Here is a 22327-nt window from a genome sequence, read left to right as displayed (position 1 = left end):
GCTGCTTCCAACTTAGTCTGCCTGCCAGATGCCATACTTGCTATACCGTGTTTCCCCCATTATAGGACCTCCTCCTTTAGTAAGACACCCCCCTTTTTTTCCCCACCTGGGAAATATAAGGCCCCCCCCTGAAAATAAGGCACTATTTGGCAAGCATGTCTTGGCGATCCAGAGTACTGGTACAGTACCGTATGTGTGGTCACACAACTTCCTGCTTCCGCTGTCCAGGAAAACAAGCCCAGGAACAGCCTCTGTACACCAAGAGCGGAGCTGAACTTACAGGTACCCACTCAATGTTAAAAGCAGCCGGCAAGCTCTTTCCTACCTCCTCCTCAAGTCATCTAATCCTGGCTTTAGGCAGCTGCGCCCTGTAGTTCATTTTCTGCGTAGTTCGTTACCGTACCTTTCATTGCTACGTACTACTGGTATTTACTTGTAGTGATACCGTACATAGTGATGCTGCCATCTAGAGTTTTAAAAGCAAACTGCAAATCTGTATCTGATCTGTACGGTATGTGGAGGATGCTGTTTTCTAACAGATTTGAAAGCTGATTTCAAGTTCAAACTTTACAAGTGTACATTTACCGTGTTACAGACACATTTCCAAAAACGTTAGCTTGCCATGTAAAAGGTAAATAAAAATTGGCATGCAAATCCTTTAAACCAGATTGTTAACTGTAAAATCAAAAATCTGGTTTAAAGGATTTGCATGCCAATTTTTATTTACCTTTTACATGGCAAGCTAACGTTTTTCTCTCCATACTGTTAAGATGGTAACCGCCCATCCCCCTGATTCTCTTGTGCCATCTTCCTCTGATGCCCTCTGTATCATTTTAAAAGATCACCCCCCCCCCACCCAGGATACCCTAGTGCCATTTTTTATTCTTTTACCCTTAGGCATGGCCACAAAAAGAAAAAGCTACTCTGTGGAGTACAAGAGGAGAATCGTGGAAGATTCTTGGGGCCAAAATCTTGCTGCTTTCTGCAAAGAAAAAATGTTGAATATACGATTGCTCCGCAAGTGGCGAGCAGAGTATGGTAAACTAGTTGAACAAGTGGAAAAGGGAAATTCTAACAAACGCAAGTGTGGATCAGGTCGGAAACCAATATTTTCTGAGCTGGAAGATCTGATCTGTGAATGGGTTGTTGACAGGAGAACAAAGGCTTTGGTTGTGAATAGGGCTCATATTCAAGAATTCGCCCTTGCAATGGCGCCACAGTTTAACAGAGCCTCTGAAAATTTCAAAGCATCACAACACTGGCTGGATAATTTCCTTCAGAGAAGTGAATTGTCTTTAAGAAGATCCACGACATTGTTTAGGCTGGAAGATGCTCAAGTGATTAAGCGAGCACTTGCATTCAAGTCCTTTATTGATGAGATTGACTTCTCTAAATACAAGCTTTCCAACATGATTGCTATGGATGAAACTGCAGTGTTTATGGGCCAATCATCTCAAACAACAATTGAACAGCGGGGTGCCTCCTCAGTGTACATTCCCTCCACTGCTTATGAAAGTGCACGTGTGACCTGTATTTTGGCAATTCGTCTGGATGGCACTAAAGTCCTACCTCTAATAATTTCTAAGGGCAAGAAGGAAAAGATTGAACGTGTTTCAGGAATTTTTGTCCTTGAAACTGAAAAAGCCTGGGCCACACAAGCTGTTATAAGAAAGTGGGTAGATTTAATGCTGCCACTTGTTATGCGAGGAGGTCAAAGAGGTCTGCTAGTCTGGGATGCAGCTAGCACTCACCGTGCTAAAGATATGAAGTCATTTCTTCATGAAAGAAAAATAGATCAAATAATGATTCCTGCGGGAATGACGGCCTATCTCCAGACCCTTGATATTGCAATCAACAAGCCATTCAAGGACAATCTGCGCATGGAAATTAATGATTACATTGAAAATAGAATGGAGAGAAATCAGCGTGGAAACTTTGTGAAACCTAAACTGCAAGAGGTTGTGACTTGGGTGAAGAATTCATGGGATAAAACCACTGACAGTTGCATTGAACATGCATTACAAGCAGGCTACCTTGATAAGAAGTACTCATTTGAGGACACTGCTATTGCTAAACATGAGAGATTTGGTCCACTGATTGTGAAAGAAATGGAGTCCCAAGTAATTGACCTGGAACCTCAGGGTGTGAGTCATTATGATGATGTTCCAGAAGATGATGACTTGATTGTCATTGATTAAATGTGTAAATGTATCATACTGTAAACTGTTATACAGTAAATGTTTTTCTGGTTTGTGATACAGTTTTTTCTGGTTTGTGATACAGCTTTTCTGGTTTGTGATGACCTGTACCATATACAGGTAATAAATGTCTTTTTTTCAGCAATAAATGTGTACTGTATTCTTCTTCATGGAAAAATAAGACATCCCCCTGAAAATAAGACCTTGTGCATATTTTGGAGTTTTTAAAAATATAAGACAGTGTCATATATTCGGGGAAACAGGGTAGGTGATATTGTCAAATAAATTATTAACTTTTAGAGTGAAAAATAGAACTTCTGTGCTGACAAATAAGCAGAATGGTGCAAGTGAAGGAGGAGCTGCAGAATCACCCAGCCATCTTGTCTGCAGGCAAGCCACGCCCCAAGGAATCTCCACTTTCATTTCTAGTGGCTTCATGCAAGTTGGATACTCCTTTTTTGGATCCATTCTTGCAGTCATTGGTCTTAGTCTGCCTTAAAGAGAGTGGACAATTCCAAAACTATGCCAATACTCCTGGGAGAGAGGGCATAACTCTGAATAAACCTGGCTGCAGATTCTATATGCTGGCAAAGAGGATATTAAATTACAACTTTTACATAAGGTTCTACTTGAATTCTCTCATCCAAAAGATGTCTCATACCATCCGAACCTTCTTTTCAACATCTGATGCATGATCTTCTAGAAACCAGAAAGTACATGGTTTGTTCTACATTTGATGCATTCAATATTACATCTCTAACTGCTGCAGTTTCCATTGCTATGCAAAGACAAGCATGGCTAAGGATATCAGATTTATACTTCAATATTCAAGACCATATCTCTAACATACCTTGTACAGGAGATGATTTGTCTGGAGACCCCATAGAGGAGACCACTTAAAAAACAAACATCATACCGATTACATGACAACCTTATCCTCTCAAAATTCTGATTAGCCTCTGCAGCATTAGATTAGATTAGATATTCAAATACTGTACCTCTAAGCATTCCACCTATTATTTGAAGCATAGGTATTGCCAACCTACGTTAGCTTGCCCACCTACTCAAAAGTGACCCAGACATCAGAGGCAGCAGAAAATATCTGCACCATCTAGGTCCAAACAGCAGCAGTCATTTTTACTTTCTTCTAGAGAGCATGGTCAGTGTTTCTCAACCATCTCCTCAAGACTCTACCTATAAGGAATCGACTCACTCATTATCACCGTTGGACCCTAATAACATCCAATCATTGGATGCTTCAGGTAGTGAGTCAGGGCTATGCCCTTCGTTTAAGGAAGAAACCTCCAAATCATCTCTCCAAATGAGTCTCTTTTCAGCTTCACCAAAAGCTCTCTGATCTCCTCCTTCTCCTCAGTGCCATAAAACAAGTTCCTTTGCAGGAGAGCGGCTGAATATTTCCTCATACCATAAAAGACCGGATGCATCTGTCGAATTATTACATAGAAACATAGAAATTGACGGCAGAAAAGGGCCATAGCCCATCGAGTCTGCCATACCAATGACCCACTCCCTGATTCTTACTCCCCTATAGATCCTACATGAATATCCCATTTTCTCTTAAAATCTGACACGCTCTTGGCCTCAATCACCTGCTGAGGCAGCTCGTTCCAATGATCGACCACCCTTTCGGTGAAGAAGTACTTCCTAGCATCACCTTGAAATTTCCCTCCCCTGATTTTCAGCGAGTGTCCTCTGGCTACCATGGGCCCTGTAAGACTGAAGATATCATCTTTCACCTCTATACGCCCCGTGATATATTTAAAGGTCTCAATCATGTCCCCCCTCTCTCTTTGCTCCTCCAGTGAGTACATCCGCAGTTTTTTTAACCTTTCTTCATACGTGAGATCCCTGAGCCCCAAGACCATCCTGGTAGCCATTCGCTGAACCGACTCAACTCTCAACACATCTTTCCGGTAGTGTGGTCTCCACAATACTCGAGATGAGGTCTCACCATGGATCTGTACAGTGGCATTATGACTTCAGGTTTTCTGCTGACAAAACCCTTACGGATGCAGCCCATCATTTGTCTTGCCTTGGACGAAGCTTTTTCCACATGATTGGCAGCCTTCATATCATTGCTAATGATCACTCCTAAATCACGTTTCACCGTGGTCCTGGACAAGGTTTCACCATTTAGTGTGTAAGTTCTGTGTGGATTTTTTTTGCCTAGGTGCATTACTTTACATTTTTTAGCATTGAAGCCTAACTGCCAAGTTGATGACCACTGTTCCAGCTGCCGTAGGTCCTGTGTCATAAAGTCAGGCACACTGCTTTTGCCTACTATGTTGCATAGTTTGGTGGCGTCGGCAAACAGTGATACCTTTCCTCTAAGCCCTTGGGTCAAATCTCCTATGAATAAATTGAATAGAATCGGCCCTAAGACGGAGCCCTGAGGTACTCCACTCGTCACTGCTGACGTTTTGGAGGGGGTACCGTTTACCATCACCCTTTGAAGCCTACCATCTAGCCAATCCCTTACCCATTCAGTGAATGTATCCCCTAATCCCATCGATTTTAGTTTGTTCAACAGCCTGCGGTGTGGGACGCTATCAAAAGCTTTGCTGAAGTCCAAATATATCACATCCAGGGACTCCCCGGCATCCAGATGACTGGTCACCCAGTCAAAGAAGTCAATCAGATTAGATTGGCAGGACCTTCCCCTGGTAAATCCGTGTTGGTGTGGATCACGTAAATTGTCTTCGTCTAGAATTTTGTCAAGTTTCTGTTTGATCAGTGTTTCCATGAGTTTGCACACTATGGATGTAAGACTCACCGGTCTGTAATTTTCTGTCTCTGTTCTACAGCCCTTTTTGTGGAGTGGAATTACGTTAGCTGTTTTCCAGTCTAGGGGTACTTTCCCATGCGCATGGAAAGATTGAAGAGCACGGATAGTGGTTCAGCCAGAACTTCACTCAGCTCTCTGAGTACCCTGGGGTGTAGATTGTCTGGTCCCATGGCTTTGTCTACTTTGAGTCTTGAAAGTTCGTGGTAGACGCTACTGGGTGTAAACTCGTAATCATGAAACAGGTCATTTTGGCTGTCTCTTATCTGTAGTTGTGGAGCAGCTCCCGGTGCTTCACAGGTGAATACTGAGCAGAAGTATTCGTTTAGCAGTTCTGCCTTGATAGTATCAGAATCTGCGTAGTTTCCATCTGATTGCCTAAGGCGTTCTATCCCATTTTTGTTTCTCTTCCTGTCGCTAATGTACCTGAAAAAGGATTTGTCCCCTTTTTTAATGTTCCGTGCTAGATCTTCCTCTGTTTGAAGTTTGGCTTCCCTGACTGCCTTTTTGACAACCTTAGATCTGGCCAGATAGTCTTCTTTTGCCTCCCTTTTCCCAAGATGTTTGTAGGTGATAAATGCTTCTTTTTTCTTTTTAATGAGGTCCGAAATTTCCTTGTTGAACCATTGTGGTTTTTTGTTTCTCCGGCGTTTGCTTACCGTATTTATGTAGCGGCTAGATGCTTCTTTCAGGATGGATTTTAGATTTGACCACATAGTTTCCGGATTGTCATTTTCTGCATGGTTTTGCAGCTCCTGATGGACAAAGTCTCTCATGTGGTCGAAATCTGCGCCCCTAAAGTTGAGGACCCTTGTTGCTGTGTTTGATTTAGAGAAGCCTTTCCTGAGGTTAAGCCATACCATGTTGTGGTCACTGGAGGCCAGCGTGTCTCCCACTGATACTTCCGAGACACTGTCTCCATTTGTGACTACCAGGTCCAGAATTGCTTTTTCCCTGGTGGGCTCTAATACCATTTGTTTGAGTTGTGCACCCTTAATGGAGGTTAATATTCTTCTGCTACCACTCGTAGTTGCTGAGAGGGTGTTCCAGTCTGCATCTGGCATGTTGAAGTCGCCTAACAGTAGTACTGTGTCACCACGTAAAGTGATGTTCTCTATGTCCTCAATCAATTCTTTGTCTTTGTCTTCCTGTTGTCTTGGAGGCCTGTATACCGAGGTAAAGGCATTTTTCATTCCCTCTGGCCAGGTTTACCCAGAGTGATTCCCCTGTGTATCTAACCTCTGTGATCCCGGTAGTTTTGATATTATCCTTAGTGTATAGTGCTACCCCCCCTCCTAATTTGCCCTCTCTGTCCCGACGAAGTAGATTGTAGCCTGGTATAACCATATCCCACCCATGCGAGTCTGTGAACCAGGTCTCGGATATCGCTACTATGTCAAGGTCAGCATTCCTTATCTCTGTTTCTAGTTCCAGGATTTTGTTGCCCAAGCTGTGTGCATTAACATACATTGCTCTCCAAATTTGTGATGAGATGCCTATCCCCGTTGGTGTGACTCTTGTTTTTTTGTGTATACTATGGGTACTTACCTTAGGCTCAGAAGTGTGGAATTTACTTGCTTCCCCAGGGTGGATCCTTGCTGCTCTGGTATGTATGTATGAACCCTCCCCCAACTTACCTAGTTTAAAGCCTTCCGAAGTAGGTGTGCTAGTCGATGTCCAAAAACTTTCTTGCCTCTCTTTGTTAGGTGAAGTCCGTCAGGTCCCTGTAGTCCTTGTAGCGCCTCTCCGTGGTCTAGGAATCCAAAGTTCATCTCTAAACACCATTCGCGAAGCCACTCATTGGTCCTATGGATACGCTCTTCCCTGTCTCTGCCTGTGTCTCTTACCGGGAGAATTGATGAGAAGACCACCTGTGCTCCTGTCTGCTTCAGCTTTCTTCCCAGGGCCCATTCCCTTTAGGGATGCTGTCTGAAGTGCTTCTGGCAGTATCGTTGGTACCTACATGAATGAGAAACATAGGGAAATGGTCAGTAGGTTTCAGAAGTTTGTCTATACTGGTGGTGATGTCCCGGATCCTAGCTCTAGGGAGACAGCAGACCTCCCTCGACTGCAAATCTGGTCTGCAAATTGGTCCTTCGGTGCCTCTTACCATGGAGTCTCCGATGACCACCACTCTACGCTCCTTCTGAGGGGGGGGGGGTCGAGCAGCGAGAACTGTAGCCGATGTTCTGTGTTCAGAATCCTCCTGAGCCCCCTCTGCGCTGTCAACAAATACTCAGTGAAGGAAAAGTTTTGAATGCTCTTTCTGGAACCTTATTATCACTATTAGAGAAGAATGACTGGCTCTGCTCTCTGCAGAGAAGCCTACACCCACATTCCCATTCTTCCTGCTCACAGGAAATACATCTGCTTTTGGATGGAAACATGTCACTTTCAATACAAGGTGCTTTCATTTGGTCTAAAATCTGCACCCAGAGTATTCATAAAATGTTTAGTAGTAGTAGTAGTAGCTACATTCCTTCACTCATACAGTTTTGTTTATTTTTTTCACGTGTTCCCTTACCTGGACGACTGGTTGATTAAGGCTTCTATACCTCAACAAGCTCACCAGACTATAAATGCAACAGTTCATCTACTGGAGCTTCTGGAAATCCAATCTCCTGGAAATCCAATCTCGAACCCACTCTAACTCTAGAGTTCATTGGAGCCATAATATAAACATAATAGCATAATTTCATATATACCGCAGCAACCGTGCGGTTCACAAATTAAGAGATACTAACATTATAGTAGATTAAGCCAGATAATTCCAAAAAATATTAACATTATAACTTATTGTAAAATTTTAATTATATTTTTAACTTTTTCCTAAAAGCTGAGTAAGAAATGAAAAAGAAATATAAGTACTAACTTGTTTTTCCCAAAGGGCTGCTTGATATGCCAGTGTTTTTACAAAAAAATTGTTTATAAATACTTCTCTTACCTAATGGAAGATCAAAAAAACGTACTAACCGTAGATGATTCCTATTTGCAAATTTGAAGTGTTCAAGGAGATAACTTGGCAATAATCCATATAGCATTTTAAAACATGCGCAACCAAGTTTAAAAATTACTCTAGCCTCAACAGTTAACCAATGTAATTTATGATAACATTGTGATACATGGTCAAAGTGCTTTAGCCCAAAGATCAACCTCACTGCAGTATTCTGAATGGTCTGCAGTCTTTTTATATATGTGTATTCTTGCCACCTAAAACTAGATGATTCCATATAAATTACCCTCACAATGCATTGGTAAGCTTTTGTTTTGATTAACATTTCTATACCATTTCTTTTAGTTACCAGAATGCCCCCATTATGTTGTTCACTTGAACTTTGAAGTGTGCTGAAAAACCAGTAGTAACAAAGAATTGACTTTGGCGAGCTGTGATTTCAGGAAAATAGTGACTTCTGTTCTTGGTGGTGTTTTTTTGTGACTTGGAAGTTTCCGCCAGCTTAGTTGGAAGCAGGGATTGTGAGCTTTCATTTGTAACTACCTGAAATTAATGTATTGGCTTATGCTTTGGTATCATATCTTTGTGCAAATACTAAAAGCTAGAGTGATATCTACAAATATGCATTTTTATTGGCTGGGTAAACATAACTGTTGTATTTGTGTTTTTTGTCTTACAGTAAATTAAGAATCAATATAGATATCACAGTGGCTATGAAATGTCAATGTAAGTATTACTACTACTACTACTACTACTATTAATTATTTCTATAGCACTACCAGATGCATGCAGCGCTTCACAGAGTCACAAAGAAGAAAACAGTCCCTGCTCAAAAGAGCTTACAATCTAAACAGCCAAGACAGACAAACAGGATGTCACAGATACTGTTAAGGGGAACGGTTAATCAGCTGGCTGGGTTGGAGGGCAGGGTTAAGGATTGAAGGCTATATAAAAAAGGTGGGTTTTCAGTCTGCTGCTTTTAAACACGGGAAGGGACGGGGATTGACGGACAAACTTGGGTAATTTATTCTAGGCATAGGGGACAGCTAGATGAAAGGAACAAAGTCTGGAATTGGCAGTGGAGGAGAAGGGTACAGTTAAGAGTGGCTTATCTGAGGAACGGAGTTTTCTGGGAGGTGTACACTTCTTCCTCCATATCTGCGGTTTTGATTATTCGCGATTTTTCGGCCGCTGTCTCCAACCCCCCAAAAATGTCATCACTCAAATTTTTTTCTGTTTAGTATGCTGTACAGTACCCTGAAATCCATGGTTGCTTGGCTGCACTGAAATCGCTGGTTGCTTGCCTGCCCCCTCTAAATTTCTATTCGCTCTAGGGGAACCCCATTCATGCCTCTCTCAATATTTATTGGTGATAATGTCTGTCAGTCGTGAAGTCCAGCTGAATAGGGCGGGAGCCATTGGCGACGGGCTTGCACTTTAGCCGCCTCTTTCTCGCTTAGTAATTGTTTGGTTTGGGGTTTATTTTGTATTGGTTGGTTGTTGTTTTTTTTTACCCCCTCCCTCCCCTCTGCCCCTCTCTCTTACCACTTTTATTGCCAAAGAGAACAACAAGAACAGCAAAAGAGCACTAACTTGCCTCCTTCCCCCCACCCATCCCTGTTCAGTGCCCACGTGCTGGCAGCTGTGGTGCTGATGCTCCTGCAGGATTTGCATAAGTCAGTTCAGCCCGATATTGGCCGCGTCTCAATCCCGCTTTCCTCTCCCCCCACCCCAGTGTTATACCGGCACCAGTTCAGTAGCAGCGGGCTGGGGGTTCCGAGGATGCAAATGTCTGACCCACTTGGCTTTCAAGAGTTGGGGGATTGGGTGGTAGCAAGAGTTCTGACAAATTGTTTGCCTGCCCTGAAATCGCTGGTTATTCATGGTTTCTTTAGTAAAAATGGTGGCAGATCCCTAAAACCGCGAATAACATAATGAAAAGTTATTTGCTGTTTTTCCGTATTCGCACCTACATCCGGAATGCATCCACTGCGAATATGGAGGGAAAAGTGTATAAGGGGAGAGAAGCGAAGAAAGATATTGAGGGGCAGCTGAATGAACACACTTGTAGGTCAGCAATAAGATCTTAAACTGCATTCGATGGCAGATAGGGAGCCAGTGAAGTGATTTAAGGAGAGGTGTGACATGAGCGTAGTGAGTTTGGTAGAAGATGAGTCATGCAGCACAGATTGCAAGGGGGAGAGATGACACTGCGGGAGACCAGTTAAATTAGATTGCAGTATCTAAGCGTGAGGTTTATAAGAGCGTGGACAAGGGTCTTGGTAGTGTGCTCAGAGAGGAAGGGATGAATTTTGGTGATATTGAAGAGATAGAAGTGACAGGTCTTAGCAGCTTATTGGATGTGCGTAGGAAATGAGAGGTCAAAATCGAAGACCACTCTAAGGTTGCGAGCAGAGGGGACTGGAACAATGACAGTATTATGTACCGAGATGGAGACAGGAAGAGAAGGAAAGAGGAGCAGCTCAGTCTGAAACATATTTAGTTTCAGATGACAGCAGGACAACCAGACAGCAATGTCAGCCAAACAAGCCAAGACTTTTTCTTGGCCTTTATTGCATATTGACCCAATTTTATTTCATGTTAAAAGCTGTTCCATTGCAATAGGTGAGACATTCTAGACAATAGGATTATTTCCCTTTAGCAACATGCAGCCGAAGGAATCCTCTCTGGATTTTTCATTCTACTTCTATACTACTTCACTGGACTGTTAGCTCCCTCTACAGTTCTTTCCTTTTGCATGCATGACTACAGATGTGTGTGTTCTGCTCTCCCCATTTTATTATTTTTAATTTGATGTAATTTCATCCCCTTTTTGGGTATTTTAGTGCTTGGAGTGATTTTGAAGCTCTGCCTGCTTGAAAATTCAAAAACTTCGATCTGCAGCTGACAGGCCGATCCCTCTGGAGCTCAAGGCCGTCCCTGAGGTGATCTCACCTTCTGTTAATCAGGGGTCGAGTGCAGGCTGTTAGGTACCCTTAGGAGGCTCAGAAGGGTCTTGCTGGGTGCAGCACTGTGCCACCAACTATCCCATTGATCCACAGGGGTGGAGGTGTAGTCAGACTTAGTAGTTTGACTGGCAGCGTAAAGATCAGATTTACAGAAGCATTCCCAACATTGTGGCAGTGAATTTACTCATCCAGCTACTGTGAGAGAGCTGAAAGTAGGCTGCAGCACTAATCCGTTCAGGTCACAGTGAGTACACAGGCTAATAGCCTGTGAGAGACATCGGGGAAGATTGGAAAAGTGGGGGTTTGAAGGTTTCTGAATGTTCCCCCTCCAGAAAAATCCTAAAATCGCCATTTTTGCTATTCAGGAAGTGTAAAAAATATTGCAATTTTGGTGTGAATTTTCTGACGGCGGCCATCTCAGATTTTTAGCATTCTTTTTTTTCTAAAGTTCCCTGCTTCTTCAAAACTGTGTATTTGCTTGGAAAACTGCTGGGATGGAGTCCTTAGGCTCTCCTCATGTGGAGGTGACCAAATGGTCAGCTAGCTCGACGGGGCTGTCATTGTTTCCAGAACTCGGCATGACTGGTACTTTGGCTAACCAGGATACGGATCTTCTGCAGCCAAAGAAATGCAAATGCAAATCCAGGAGCTGGACACTTTCTCAGTTCATGAAATTTTTGTGGTTAGAGTTTGACCAAGTGTTCTCCCCCAGAATGGTCTCAATCTACTTCCGCGGCATCTCCTAGTGGCATAGTGCCTAGGGGGCACCTTCTCGCCTCAGCCTGCTGTGGCTGTTGCGCTACCTGATCCTGATCTGGGGGACCCTGATGTTTTCCTTACTGATCCCTTGTTTGTAGGTACAGCGCTTCCTGGAGCAGGATATCAGGGGTGTGTGCTGGATCTGTGGATCCCTCTGTACTATTGAATCCTGTGTATAATTCTACAGTCTGGCGCTTCTTTTAAGTTCACAGCCATGCCAGACCTCATTTCTAAGTCATCGCAGGAATTGAATTTCGTGGGTACCTACTCATCTATTAACTGGCCCAAAGACCTGCATCCTTTTTGTGCTCATTCCTGGAATCTGGATCTCCCAATCCCTGGAGAGAAGTCCCTATCCCCTTCCAAATGGAAGAACGGTGAAGCCTCCTGGGACTTATGTTGCCTTCTCCTCCATCACCACCAAGCTGCTCAGAGTGGCACAAAAACATTGAAGTTTGTAGAGTAGTTGTGGGGCCTCACCCCTTTTCATATGGATCAGATTTATTAAGGAAAAGGGGCACTCCAGCTTTCTAGCCACCTAGCAGGCAAAAATTTAGTCTGATCAGTAATGGTTTCAAAGATAATCCTTATCAGGGCCGCTATATTATATAGCCGAACATCCTGAAGTCTCAGACCCCCTCTACATCTATCCATAAATAACTTGCCATAACTAGGCTTTTTATGTCTCCAAATAAAAGTTCCTATAATAGACAGAAATATCAATTCATCCTTTCTGGTTAACCATAAGGGCACAGCTCCAAAGGATACACAAATTTAGGTAGCATAACCATTTTTCACCAGTTTTAAAGGGAAATGTTTCCATTTCATACATAGAATCCTTATGTTATCATTATGGTCCAAAATATTAGCTTTATATATGGCTTTTGAATTAGTACTGAGATAAATGCCCAAACAGCTCATAGGTTTCTTCACCAGTGGAATGGTTAATTGGTCATACTAAGGTTCTGGTTTCCCGGAACCCAAGGGGAACAACTCAGATTTATTGCAGTTGACCCAGAGGCCCAAGATCTTACCAAAATCCCAGACCAGATGCAGCACTAGAACCACTTATGTGTGGGGATATGCGGCTTGGGTCTCCCACCCCTCTGTAAGAGATTAGAGAAACTGGGCCTCTTCTCCCTTGAAAAGAGACTGGAGAGGGGACATGATTGAAACGTTCAAGATAATGAAGGGAATAGACTTAGTAGATAAAGACAGGTTGTTCACCCTCTCCAAGGTATGAGAGGGAACAGTTCATGGTAGCTGGTAGTCTGCGGAACCCAAGAGAAACATGTCTTACCAGGCAGTATGCATCATGTGACCCCTGGCTATAATCTTTTTAGCAAGGATAGAGATGGTCAAAAAGGCGGAGGAGTAGCTCTCTATGTAAATACCAATATCCAAGCAACTGAAATGCAGGGGGCCTGGAGAAAGGAAGAAGCGGTATGGATCACTTTGAAAAGAGAAGATGGAACTTCTATCTATTTGGGTATTGTCTACAGACCTCCAACTCAATCGCAGCAATTTGATAAAGATCATAGAAACATGATGACAGATAAAGGCCAAATGGCCTATCCAGTCTGCCCATCCGCAGTAACCATTATCTCTTCCTCTCTCTAAGAGATCCCACGTGCCTATACCATACCTTCTTGAATTCAGACACAGTCTTTGTTTCCACAACTCATCTTGAAGACTGTTCCATGCATCCACCACCCTTTCTGTAAAAAAATATTTCCTTAGATTATTCCTGAGCCTATCACCTCTCAACTTCATCCTATGCCCTCTCATTCCAGAGCTTCCTTTCAAATGAAAGAGACTTGAATCATGCACATTTATGCCATGTAGGTATTTAAACGTCTTTATCATATCTCCCCTTTCCCACCTTTCCTCCAAAGTATTGAGATCTTTAAGTCTGTCCCCATACACCTTATGATGAAGACCAGGCATCATTTTAGTAGCCTTCCTCTGGACCTCCATCCTTTTTATATCTTTTTGAGGGTGCGGTCTCCAGACTTGTACAAAATATTCCAAATAAGGTCTCACCAGAGATTGTGTTGCAAATATCCAAAAGCTGGGAAAGAAAGAAGAGGTGCTGTTGATGGGTGATTTCAATTTGCCGGATGTGGATTAGAAAGTTCCATCTGTGGAATTGGAAACAAGTAGAGAGATAGTGGATGCCTTTCAATGGACTCTGCTCAGACAAATGGTGACTGAACCGACAAGAGAAAAGGGACTGCGACGGAGGAAGGGGCGGGACCGCGACGGAGGAACCATCTCCGAAGCGGTACTAAGATCGCTAACACTGCAATTTTGTTTGCAGGCTATTCCGGCTGGAAGGTAAACTCTGCGGGGAGGCCAGGGAGGGAAGCGGAAGGCCAAGGGGGTGGAAGCCGGATGCCGGGGAGGGGGAGTGATCAGTCCTTCGGGGTGGGACAGGCAGGCAGGCCTTCAAAGGAGGGTGGACAGGCCTTCAGGGGTGGGATAGGCTTTCAAGGGGGGGATAGGCCTTCAAGGGGGGACAGGTCTTCAAGAGGGGGGGACAGGCAGGCCTTCAGGGGTGGGATAGGTCTTCAAGGGGAGGGACAAGCCTTCAAGAGGGAAGGCAGGCCTTCAAGGGGGGACAGACCTTCAGGGGAGGGGGGCCCTGGTATAGAAGTACACGGAGGGAGGGAAGGGGGGGGTTACATTACATTACATTACATCAGGGATTTCTATTCCGCCATTACCTTGCGGTTCAAGGCGGATTACAAAAGGTTAGTTTAAGGACAGAATTACAATGAATAAAGAATTACAATGAATAAAGAATTACAGTGTTACTGAATGACAGACTTATATGAATTGTAGAGAATAGCTAGAGAGATAATATGAAGATCTTGAGGGTTTTTAGTGGTCGTGTTGTTATTTCTGTTTTAGGAATTTCTTGAAAAGTGTGGTTTTTATTTCTTTTCTGAACGTCTTATAGTCTGGGGTGGTCATCAGAAGGTTGGAGATTTGGTTATCCAGTCTTGCAGCTTGTGTGGCTAGGAGGCCGTCATGTAGTTTTGTTCTTTTCACTTCTTTGGATGGGGGGGGTATGAATGGGGAGTGCGTTTTTCTGTGTCTGGTGCTGGTTGCTTGGATGAGGCGATTGTTCAGGTATGATGGGCTGTCTCCATGTAGTGTTTTAAATAATATGCAGTAAAATTTAAATTGGATTCTTTCTTGGATTGGGAGCCAGTGTGAGTTGATGTAGGCTTCAGTGATGTGGTCGTGTTTTTTCAATGAATAGACGAGTCTTAAGGCTGTATTTTGGATTGTTTGGAGTTGTTTTATCGTGGTTGCTGGACATGGGAGGAAGAGAATGTTACAGTAGTCCAGTATTCCTAGTACTAGGGATTGTACTATAAGTAGGAATTGTGTGCTTTCAAAGAATTTCCGTACTTGTCTCAGGTTTCTCATGATTGCGAATGATTTTTGAGTTGTTTTGTTTATTTGTGGCTGCATTGTGCAGCATCTATCTATGGTCATGCCTAGTAGTTTTATTGTTGTTTGGATGGGATATTTGGTTGTGTTTATTTCTAGGATGGTTGTGGTTTGGATCCTGTCGTTTTCTAGGAGGATGAATTTGGGGTTCAAAGAGATGTGCATATGCTGGACTTTGGGGAGGAAGAAATGGGTCTGAAAGTAGAGGAGAGGGAGCGAGGGAGAGAGATGATGGACAATGGGATTTAGGGAGGGAAGGAACAGAAAGGGAAAGAAGTTGGATGCAAGGGATGGTGTGTAGGGGGGGTATAGAGATACTGGATAGGAGGATAGTTGGGAAAAGAAAGGGAGAGATGGTGGACCCTGGGGTGGTGGGGAAGGAAGGAGAGATGCTGGATGAAAGGGTAGTTAAGAAAAGGTGGATCTGTGGAGGGAGACGAAAAAAGGAAAGATGCCAGACCTTCTGGGGAGGGAAGAGAAACGGAAGGGGAGGACAGAGATGGAAGATGGATGGTTAGCAGGGAGAAAGAAGAAGGAAGGAGATCCTGGCAAGCAAGTTATCAGAAGACAACCAGAGCCTGAGACCAACAAAATTTGAATAATGACCAGACAACAAAAGGTAGAAAAACTAATTTTATTTTCTGTTTTGTGATTACAATATGTCAGATTTGAAATGTGTATCCTGCCAGAGCTGGTGTTAGACCACAAACGTGAGCTTGGATTTAACAGAGAGAGGAAAAATCTTTTTTGTTTGCTTATTTTGTTTACACCACAGCGCCAGTGTGGTTAGGAGAAGGCAAAGGGGATGAAGAGGCTGTAAAATAAACCCACCAGGGTGTTTGAAAAAAACCCACCCAATTGGGAAGGAAAATCAAATAGAGAAACCAATTCAATAAGCTGAATCGAATCAAAATTTTTTTTCCTGAATTGGGCAGCACTATTATTTCTGTGGATAGCACTCTCCTCCTCCCTGTCTCGTCAGCTCGCAACCTGGGGGTGATCTTTGACTCCTATCTCTCCTTTGCTAAAACCTGTCGCTTTCTCCTCTATAATATTTCCAAAATCTGACCTCTCCTCTGTGAACACACTACCAAAACTCTTATCCATGCTCTCATCACCTCATGCTTAGACTACTGCAATACACTTCTCTCAGGCCTCCCGCACATCCATCTCATTCCTTCAGTCCGTTCAAAATGTTGCTGCATGACTCATATTCCACGAGAGTTGCTATTCTCTTATTACCACCCTCCTCAACTCACTTCATTGACTCCCCATCCATTTCCGAATTCAGTTCAAACTCCTCTTACTGACTTACAAGTGCATTCACTCTATAGCCCCCTATGCTCACTCTGTAGCCCTCTCTGTGCTCCCCACTGTGAATGCCGCTTATCGGGTAAGTTTCCTTATCTGTACCCTTCTCCTCCACTGCCAATTCCATTCTTTCTTGCCACACCGTATGCCTGGAACAGGCTGCCTGAATCAATATGTCTCCAGCAGCATTCAAATGCAAGCCCACTTTTTTGAAACTGCTTTCAACTCTTAACTCTTACTCACTGTTGTCAGATATGTATAAGTTCTGGAAAACAGACCTGCTCTTCTATCTTAAATTTTGCACTCTGAGCTTTACTCCTAAAAATTACCCAATGAAAAATAATTAATCATTACTTTTGTCGGGAGGTTTTTTCAGTCTGTGGGAACCTCTTCAGTTGATTAGAGAGTTCACCAGGGTCTATCCACTATCAAAGTGCTCCTGAAAGCGCACTATAGGGTTTCCCCGCAAACATCATTCAATACCTTCCCGGTTCAATTTTATTAAATTACCTCAAATTCAGAGTGAAAAACTGTAAACAAGATAAATAAAGTGTTTGCGTGCATTATCATACAAACCATTTGAGCCCACTTTGCTTCATTTTCATTTTAAGAGAAAGTTTCCTCTCATCTATTCACACATAATTTAAAGGGAAACTTACCTGGTGAACTCAGAGCCTATTCACTCACCCCCCTCTCAAAGGAACACGACGAAAAAAACTATATGACAGCCTTTTAGCGACACAGGCAGCAAAGATCGATACTACCATCACCAATCTACTGACCAAATCAATAGACACTAAAGTATTCCGAAAAGAAATCAAAACTCATCTCTTCAAAAAACACTTCCCATCATCATAACCTCACAAAAATATTAGAAAATGCTCTCATGACCACCCTACCACCACCACCAGCAACACCTTGAATCCGGACAGTATTATCTCTATTCGTCTAAACAACAGAATCCGGACAATATTATCTCTATTCGTCTAAACAACCTATCACTATCTGCTATCAATTTCTCCTGGAAAAGTCCAGAATAACAATTGTAACTTGACGCATTCTTGTTTACATGTACTACAATGATACTGGAAATGTCCAGTCTTCTAACTTGTAATCCGCTTAGAACCGCAAGGCACAAGCGGAATAGAAATCACTAATGTAATGTAATGTAATGTAATGTCTGCCGATACTGAATATCTTTTGCAAAAAAGGGGTACCTCCGCTGAATGCCCAACAAAGTACCCTGTTTCATTTCCTTCCTCAGGGGCAATGTCAGGGGCACAACCCGCTGTTTATTCAAAATTGGTGCGGCATAAAATTACTGGGGTTTGACACTCTTTTCTTCTCAGGAAATAGTAACGTGGAAGCACCTGATAGCTAACCAAATGTTGGAAGGGCATGGCTTCACAGCTTGTATACTTATTGAAATGCCCAACCATTCTCCACTTAAAGTTCTCATTCATACTGTGAAGAAACTCTAAGTTAACCAATGAAAAGCTTGCAGGGAGGAGTTTCTACCAGAAAATTAATGACGAAATGCCCCAGCTGTCAACCACTTAACATTCTCATTCATGCTGTGGGGGATATACGATGACAGCATGTAAATCCAGAATGTTCCCTTGATAATAGAAAGGATTTTCTGTCGCCCTGGATAGAGGGGGGAATTTGTTCTATAATGGTGCAGCGCATCTGTTGAAAAGCATGATTTCTTTCAATGCTGTGGCTTACCATAGGAGCATTTGGGCGTTTATTCTTAAGACAATTCTGATGTTCAACCAGCCGTGTTCAGACTGGTCCTGTTGTACTACTCATGTACAGTTCATTGCTTATACATTGTATGATGTAAATGACAAATGTGGATTCACATGACGTATTATATTTTAATTGAAACGTTTGATTTGTCTGAGGATGAGTGCAAATTTTCCTCTCTAAAGTTTGACTACATAAGAGAACAATATCCACAGGCTACATGTCCAATCAAGATTTCATTGTTGGTAGGTTGTTTGAAATTTGTCCTCATTAGTTTGTCAACCAAATTTTTGCCCCTTGTGAAGGTTATACACGGGTGTTCCTGGAATATCTCATGAAGCTGCAACACATGCCAGTGTATGTGAATACTAGAAGCAATTTTGTGGGTTTGAGTGGAATAAGACAGTACACATGTTTGTTCTTATTCTCTCGACTTGTTCTTATTCTCTCAACTTGATTCATTTAATAATAAGTCTCTGTTCACATACTTAGCTCTCAAAAATGCTTTATGTATAACCTTCTTAGGATATCCCCACTCCAAAAATTTGATTGTTAGTGTCAGCTTCCTTGTAAAAATCTAATCTTCCATTTGTGAGTCGCAAATACCTATGCAAGCTCAAATCAGACATAGTTGAGCAGAGACGACGTATTCTAAGGAACTGACCAAATTCTGAGGATGACAGTTCATGTACTTTAAATAATTGTTTTTTTCTGTAGCTTTATGGTGAACCTTCATGCTCAATCCTCTATCAGTTTTTATGACTACTGTATCCAGAAAGACAACGGTGTGCATGTCCCATGTACTCGAAAATTGTATATGAGGGTCTTGGATATTTAGTCAATCCATAAATCTTTGTAGGTCTGTAACAGATCCCGCCCATATACAAAAGATGTCGTTTATAAATCTAATCCACAGCTTCACCTCCCGAGCAAAAGGGAATGTATATATGTTTATTAAGATTTGTTTATGTTTATTAAGATTTGATATTCCGCTCCTGCATGTGACTGACCTAAGCGATTTACAATTCAACAAGTAATTAAAAAAAGGAACTCCATTGAAGATAGGAAAAATAGAGATAAGATACATATATTCTAACAAGCATTCAATGGGGATGAAAACAAAAAATCACAGTAAAAATAAAAATACTAGTTAATTATAAATTAAAAAGATTAAGAAATTAAAATTAATTAAAAAATAATAAATAAATACAATAAAATAAATTCCAGTCAGATCCTAGTCCAGTGGAGACAAAGAGACCCCTCAATGCCAGGAAAATATGGCAAACAAACAGTAACTTGGAAGACAGTCAGGTCTCTAAGCAGACTCCCCAACATCCGATTCACCAGGTTGGGTCAAATCCAGTCAGGACTTCAGCACCAACAAGCTGAACGATGAAGCAGATCAAAATGAAGGATCAATCCAATGAGCGAAGCAAGACCCGGCAGATGAGGTCTCAAGAGATCAGCATAACTACACCTCACACCATCCAAGCAGGCTCCAGTGATCTGAAGAAAGTAGGGAAGGGCGCATCCAACCAGCAGCATTCCAATCTAATAACAATATGGAAGCGCCATGATGTTCACCTCAGTGGCAGCAGGGAGGAAACCGCCAGCACGGCCATTGGACACAGTGCTACCACACTGGTATGCCGAAGCAATACCAAAGCCAGATTCTGCCATCCTTGACGAAGGAAGAAAATTTGATGGGGCACAATATCCTTCAAACTCAGTCAATCGATCAGCAAGTCAGTTGATCAGCAGGTGAAAGGAGTTTAGACCGTTGGATCATAGGAAACGGTCATACCGGGAAAATAAATTACGATTGTAGATGTAAAAAATAGAGTCCTTAAACAAAAGAAAGCCACTTATTTGAGAAAAAAACAAATGAAATAAGAGAAAATACAAGTAAGAGAAAAATAAAATAAGTGGAGTGGGGAAATGCTACAGCTGATGACTTAGCCAGGTGTCATCTTGTTGCTGGATGTTGCTCTTCAAAGCGGGTCATATATAAGTTTGCGACCCCTTTGAATTGAAGGTAGTTCTTTGTAAGCACTAAATTTGTGAAAGTCATTAACAAATCCGTTGGAACCCTATTTAAACTCTCTGCTAGAGGGTTCATTGGACCACTCTTATAGCATCTTGTTGTGGAATATTGCTATATAAAGCAATGACATAGAGACACTAAAATATCGGCAGGATCAATATAAGTAACAGACTGTATTTTCCGAATAAATTGAGTCTTGTCCTTCACATAAGACCGAGCTTGTTTCACATAGGGCTAAAGGAAATGATCTATAAAACATGAAAAAGGTTCAAGTACCGTGCCTCGGAGGGGAGAATATGAATCTCCCAGGAGGATGCTGGACTGACTTAAGGATTTTGGGCACTATAGAGAACACCTATACCCATTGTATCATTTTCTCTACCAGAATCTCCCTGAACCTGAGATGTCCTATCTGTGTCCAAATTAGATTGTAAGCTCTTCTGAGCAAAGACTGTCTATTGTATGTTAATTATACAGTGCTGCGTACACCTTCAATGCTATAGAAATGATAAATAGTAGTAGTACCTGTTGTCCAGCCTGCGTTTGTTTCTTTAGAGATCGGGGCCATCCCCACTCTTTCCACACCTTCTGTTTAGCAGGGATTTGAGCACAGGCGGGTAGGCATCCTCTGGAGGTTCAGCAGTGTCTCACAGGGTGCAGGCTGCATTTTTTCCTCCACCCATCCCTTAGCGCGCCCGTTGCTCCGTGGGGGTGGAGGTACGGTCAGGCACTGTGGCTGACTGGCATAAGAACATAAGAATAGCCTTGCAGGGCCAGTCAGGGCACTAGTACCTGGCCAAAACCCAAGGTGTAGCAATATTCCATGCTACCGATACAGGACAAGTAGTGGCTTCTCCCATGTCTCTCTCAATAACAGACTATGGACTTTTCCTCCAGGAACTTGTCCAAACCTTTCTTAAAACTAACTACGGTATCCGCTCTTACCACATCCTCTGACAACGCGTTCCAGAACTTAGCTATTCTCTGAGTAAAAAAAAATTTCCTCCTGTTGGTTTAAAAAGTATTTCCCTGTAACTTCATCAAGTATTAACATCAAGGAGGCATTCCCAGCATGAGACAGTGATTTTTTTCTAATCCAGCTACTGTAAGAGAGCTGAAGCAGGCTGCAGCACATTTCCAGCACAGGTCACTGAGTAAGGCTGTCACATCCTGTGAGGGGGATCCGGGGGGGGGGGGGAGGGGAGAATTTTGCAATTTTCAGGATTTTGCACGTACCCCTTTGTTCCCCCTCCTGAAAAATCCTAAAATCACCATTTTTCTACTTTACTAAGTGTGAAATAAATCACAATTTTGGTGCAAATTTCTTAGCAGCAGCCATCTTGGATTTTTAGCAATCTTTTTTTCAAAAGATTCCTGCTCTCCCAAATCTACAAATTTTGCCTCAAAATCTGTTGGGATGGAGTCCTTGGGATCTCCTACTGTGAATTCCTGCTAAGATTGTGCAAATTTAGTGCCTCAGGGGCATCCTTGCACCACATGCTTAGAGAGGCGGCGGCGCAAAGCTTAGCCTATCCCTCGACTAAGCAGGGGTTAAAATGCTCTGCTAACCTTTTGGGATAGCCTTCCTTATTTTTGGGGCTCAGCACAGCTGAAAGTTCCATGCGCAAGGCTGCGGACCTCCCACAGCACAAAAAGATCAAGGTGAAATCATCTCAGGGTGATTCTACGCCCCAGGGTCCGGAGGCCTTCACAGAATTTATGAAACATTTGTGGAATACATGTCAGAATTGCAGTGCTACCCCTGCACAGTCCCGTTCCACCTCAAAACTTGTCTTTCAGCGGTATTCCCTCTTTAAGCACATCTTCTCAGTCTGCCACTGTTCCTGAGTTAGTTGACCCTGATCTGGGAGATGCGTGTGATGATCAGCTTGCGGACCCCTTGTTTTTCGTGGATGCGCTCCCTGTGGCAGGGTACTCTGAACAGGATGCCGGATCTTTGGATCCTTCTTTGGCCTTAGAACCTGGAGATGATCCCACAGTTCTGCATTTAAGTCTGCTACTTTGTCCTATTTCATTTCAGAGACTCTGCAGGAATTGAACTTAGTCTTTCAGCTGGCT

General features: G+C 42.7%; 1 protein-coding gene across 9 annotated transcripts in view; it reads left to right on the top strand.

Moving 5' to 3' along the window:
* ERGIC2 (ERGIC and golgi 2) overlaps nucleotides 1-22327 on the top strand; it is a 257255-nt gene that overhangs the window by 22186 nt on the left and 212742 nt on the right. For all 9 annotated transcript variants that reach the window (XR_004540135.1, XR_004540136.1, XM_033952283.1 and 6 more), the window contains exon 4: nucleotides 8634-8680. Coding sequence is in view for 7 of the 9 variants with exons in the window: in XM_033952283.1 (XP_033808174.1) it covers nucleotides 8634-8680 (47 nt within the window). In the remaining 2 variants the exon portion in view is untranslated. The remainder of the gene's footprint in view (nucleotides 1-8633; nucleotides 8681-22327) is intronic.

Source organism: Geotrypetes seraphini, chromosome 7 (assembly GCF_902459505.1).
Source record: "Geotrypetes seraphini chromosome 7, aGeoSer1.1, whole genome shotgun sequence".
In the NCBI taxonomy this organism is placed as follows: Eukaryota; Metazoa; Chordata; class Amphibia; order Gymnophiona; family Dermophiidae; genus Geotrypetes; species Geotrypetes seraphini.
This window is presented reverse-complemented; position numbering and strand designations above follow the sequence as displayed.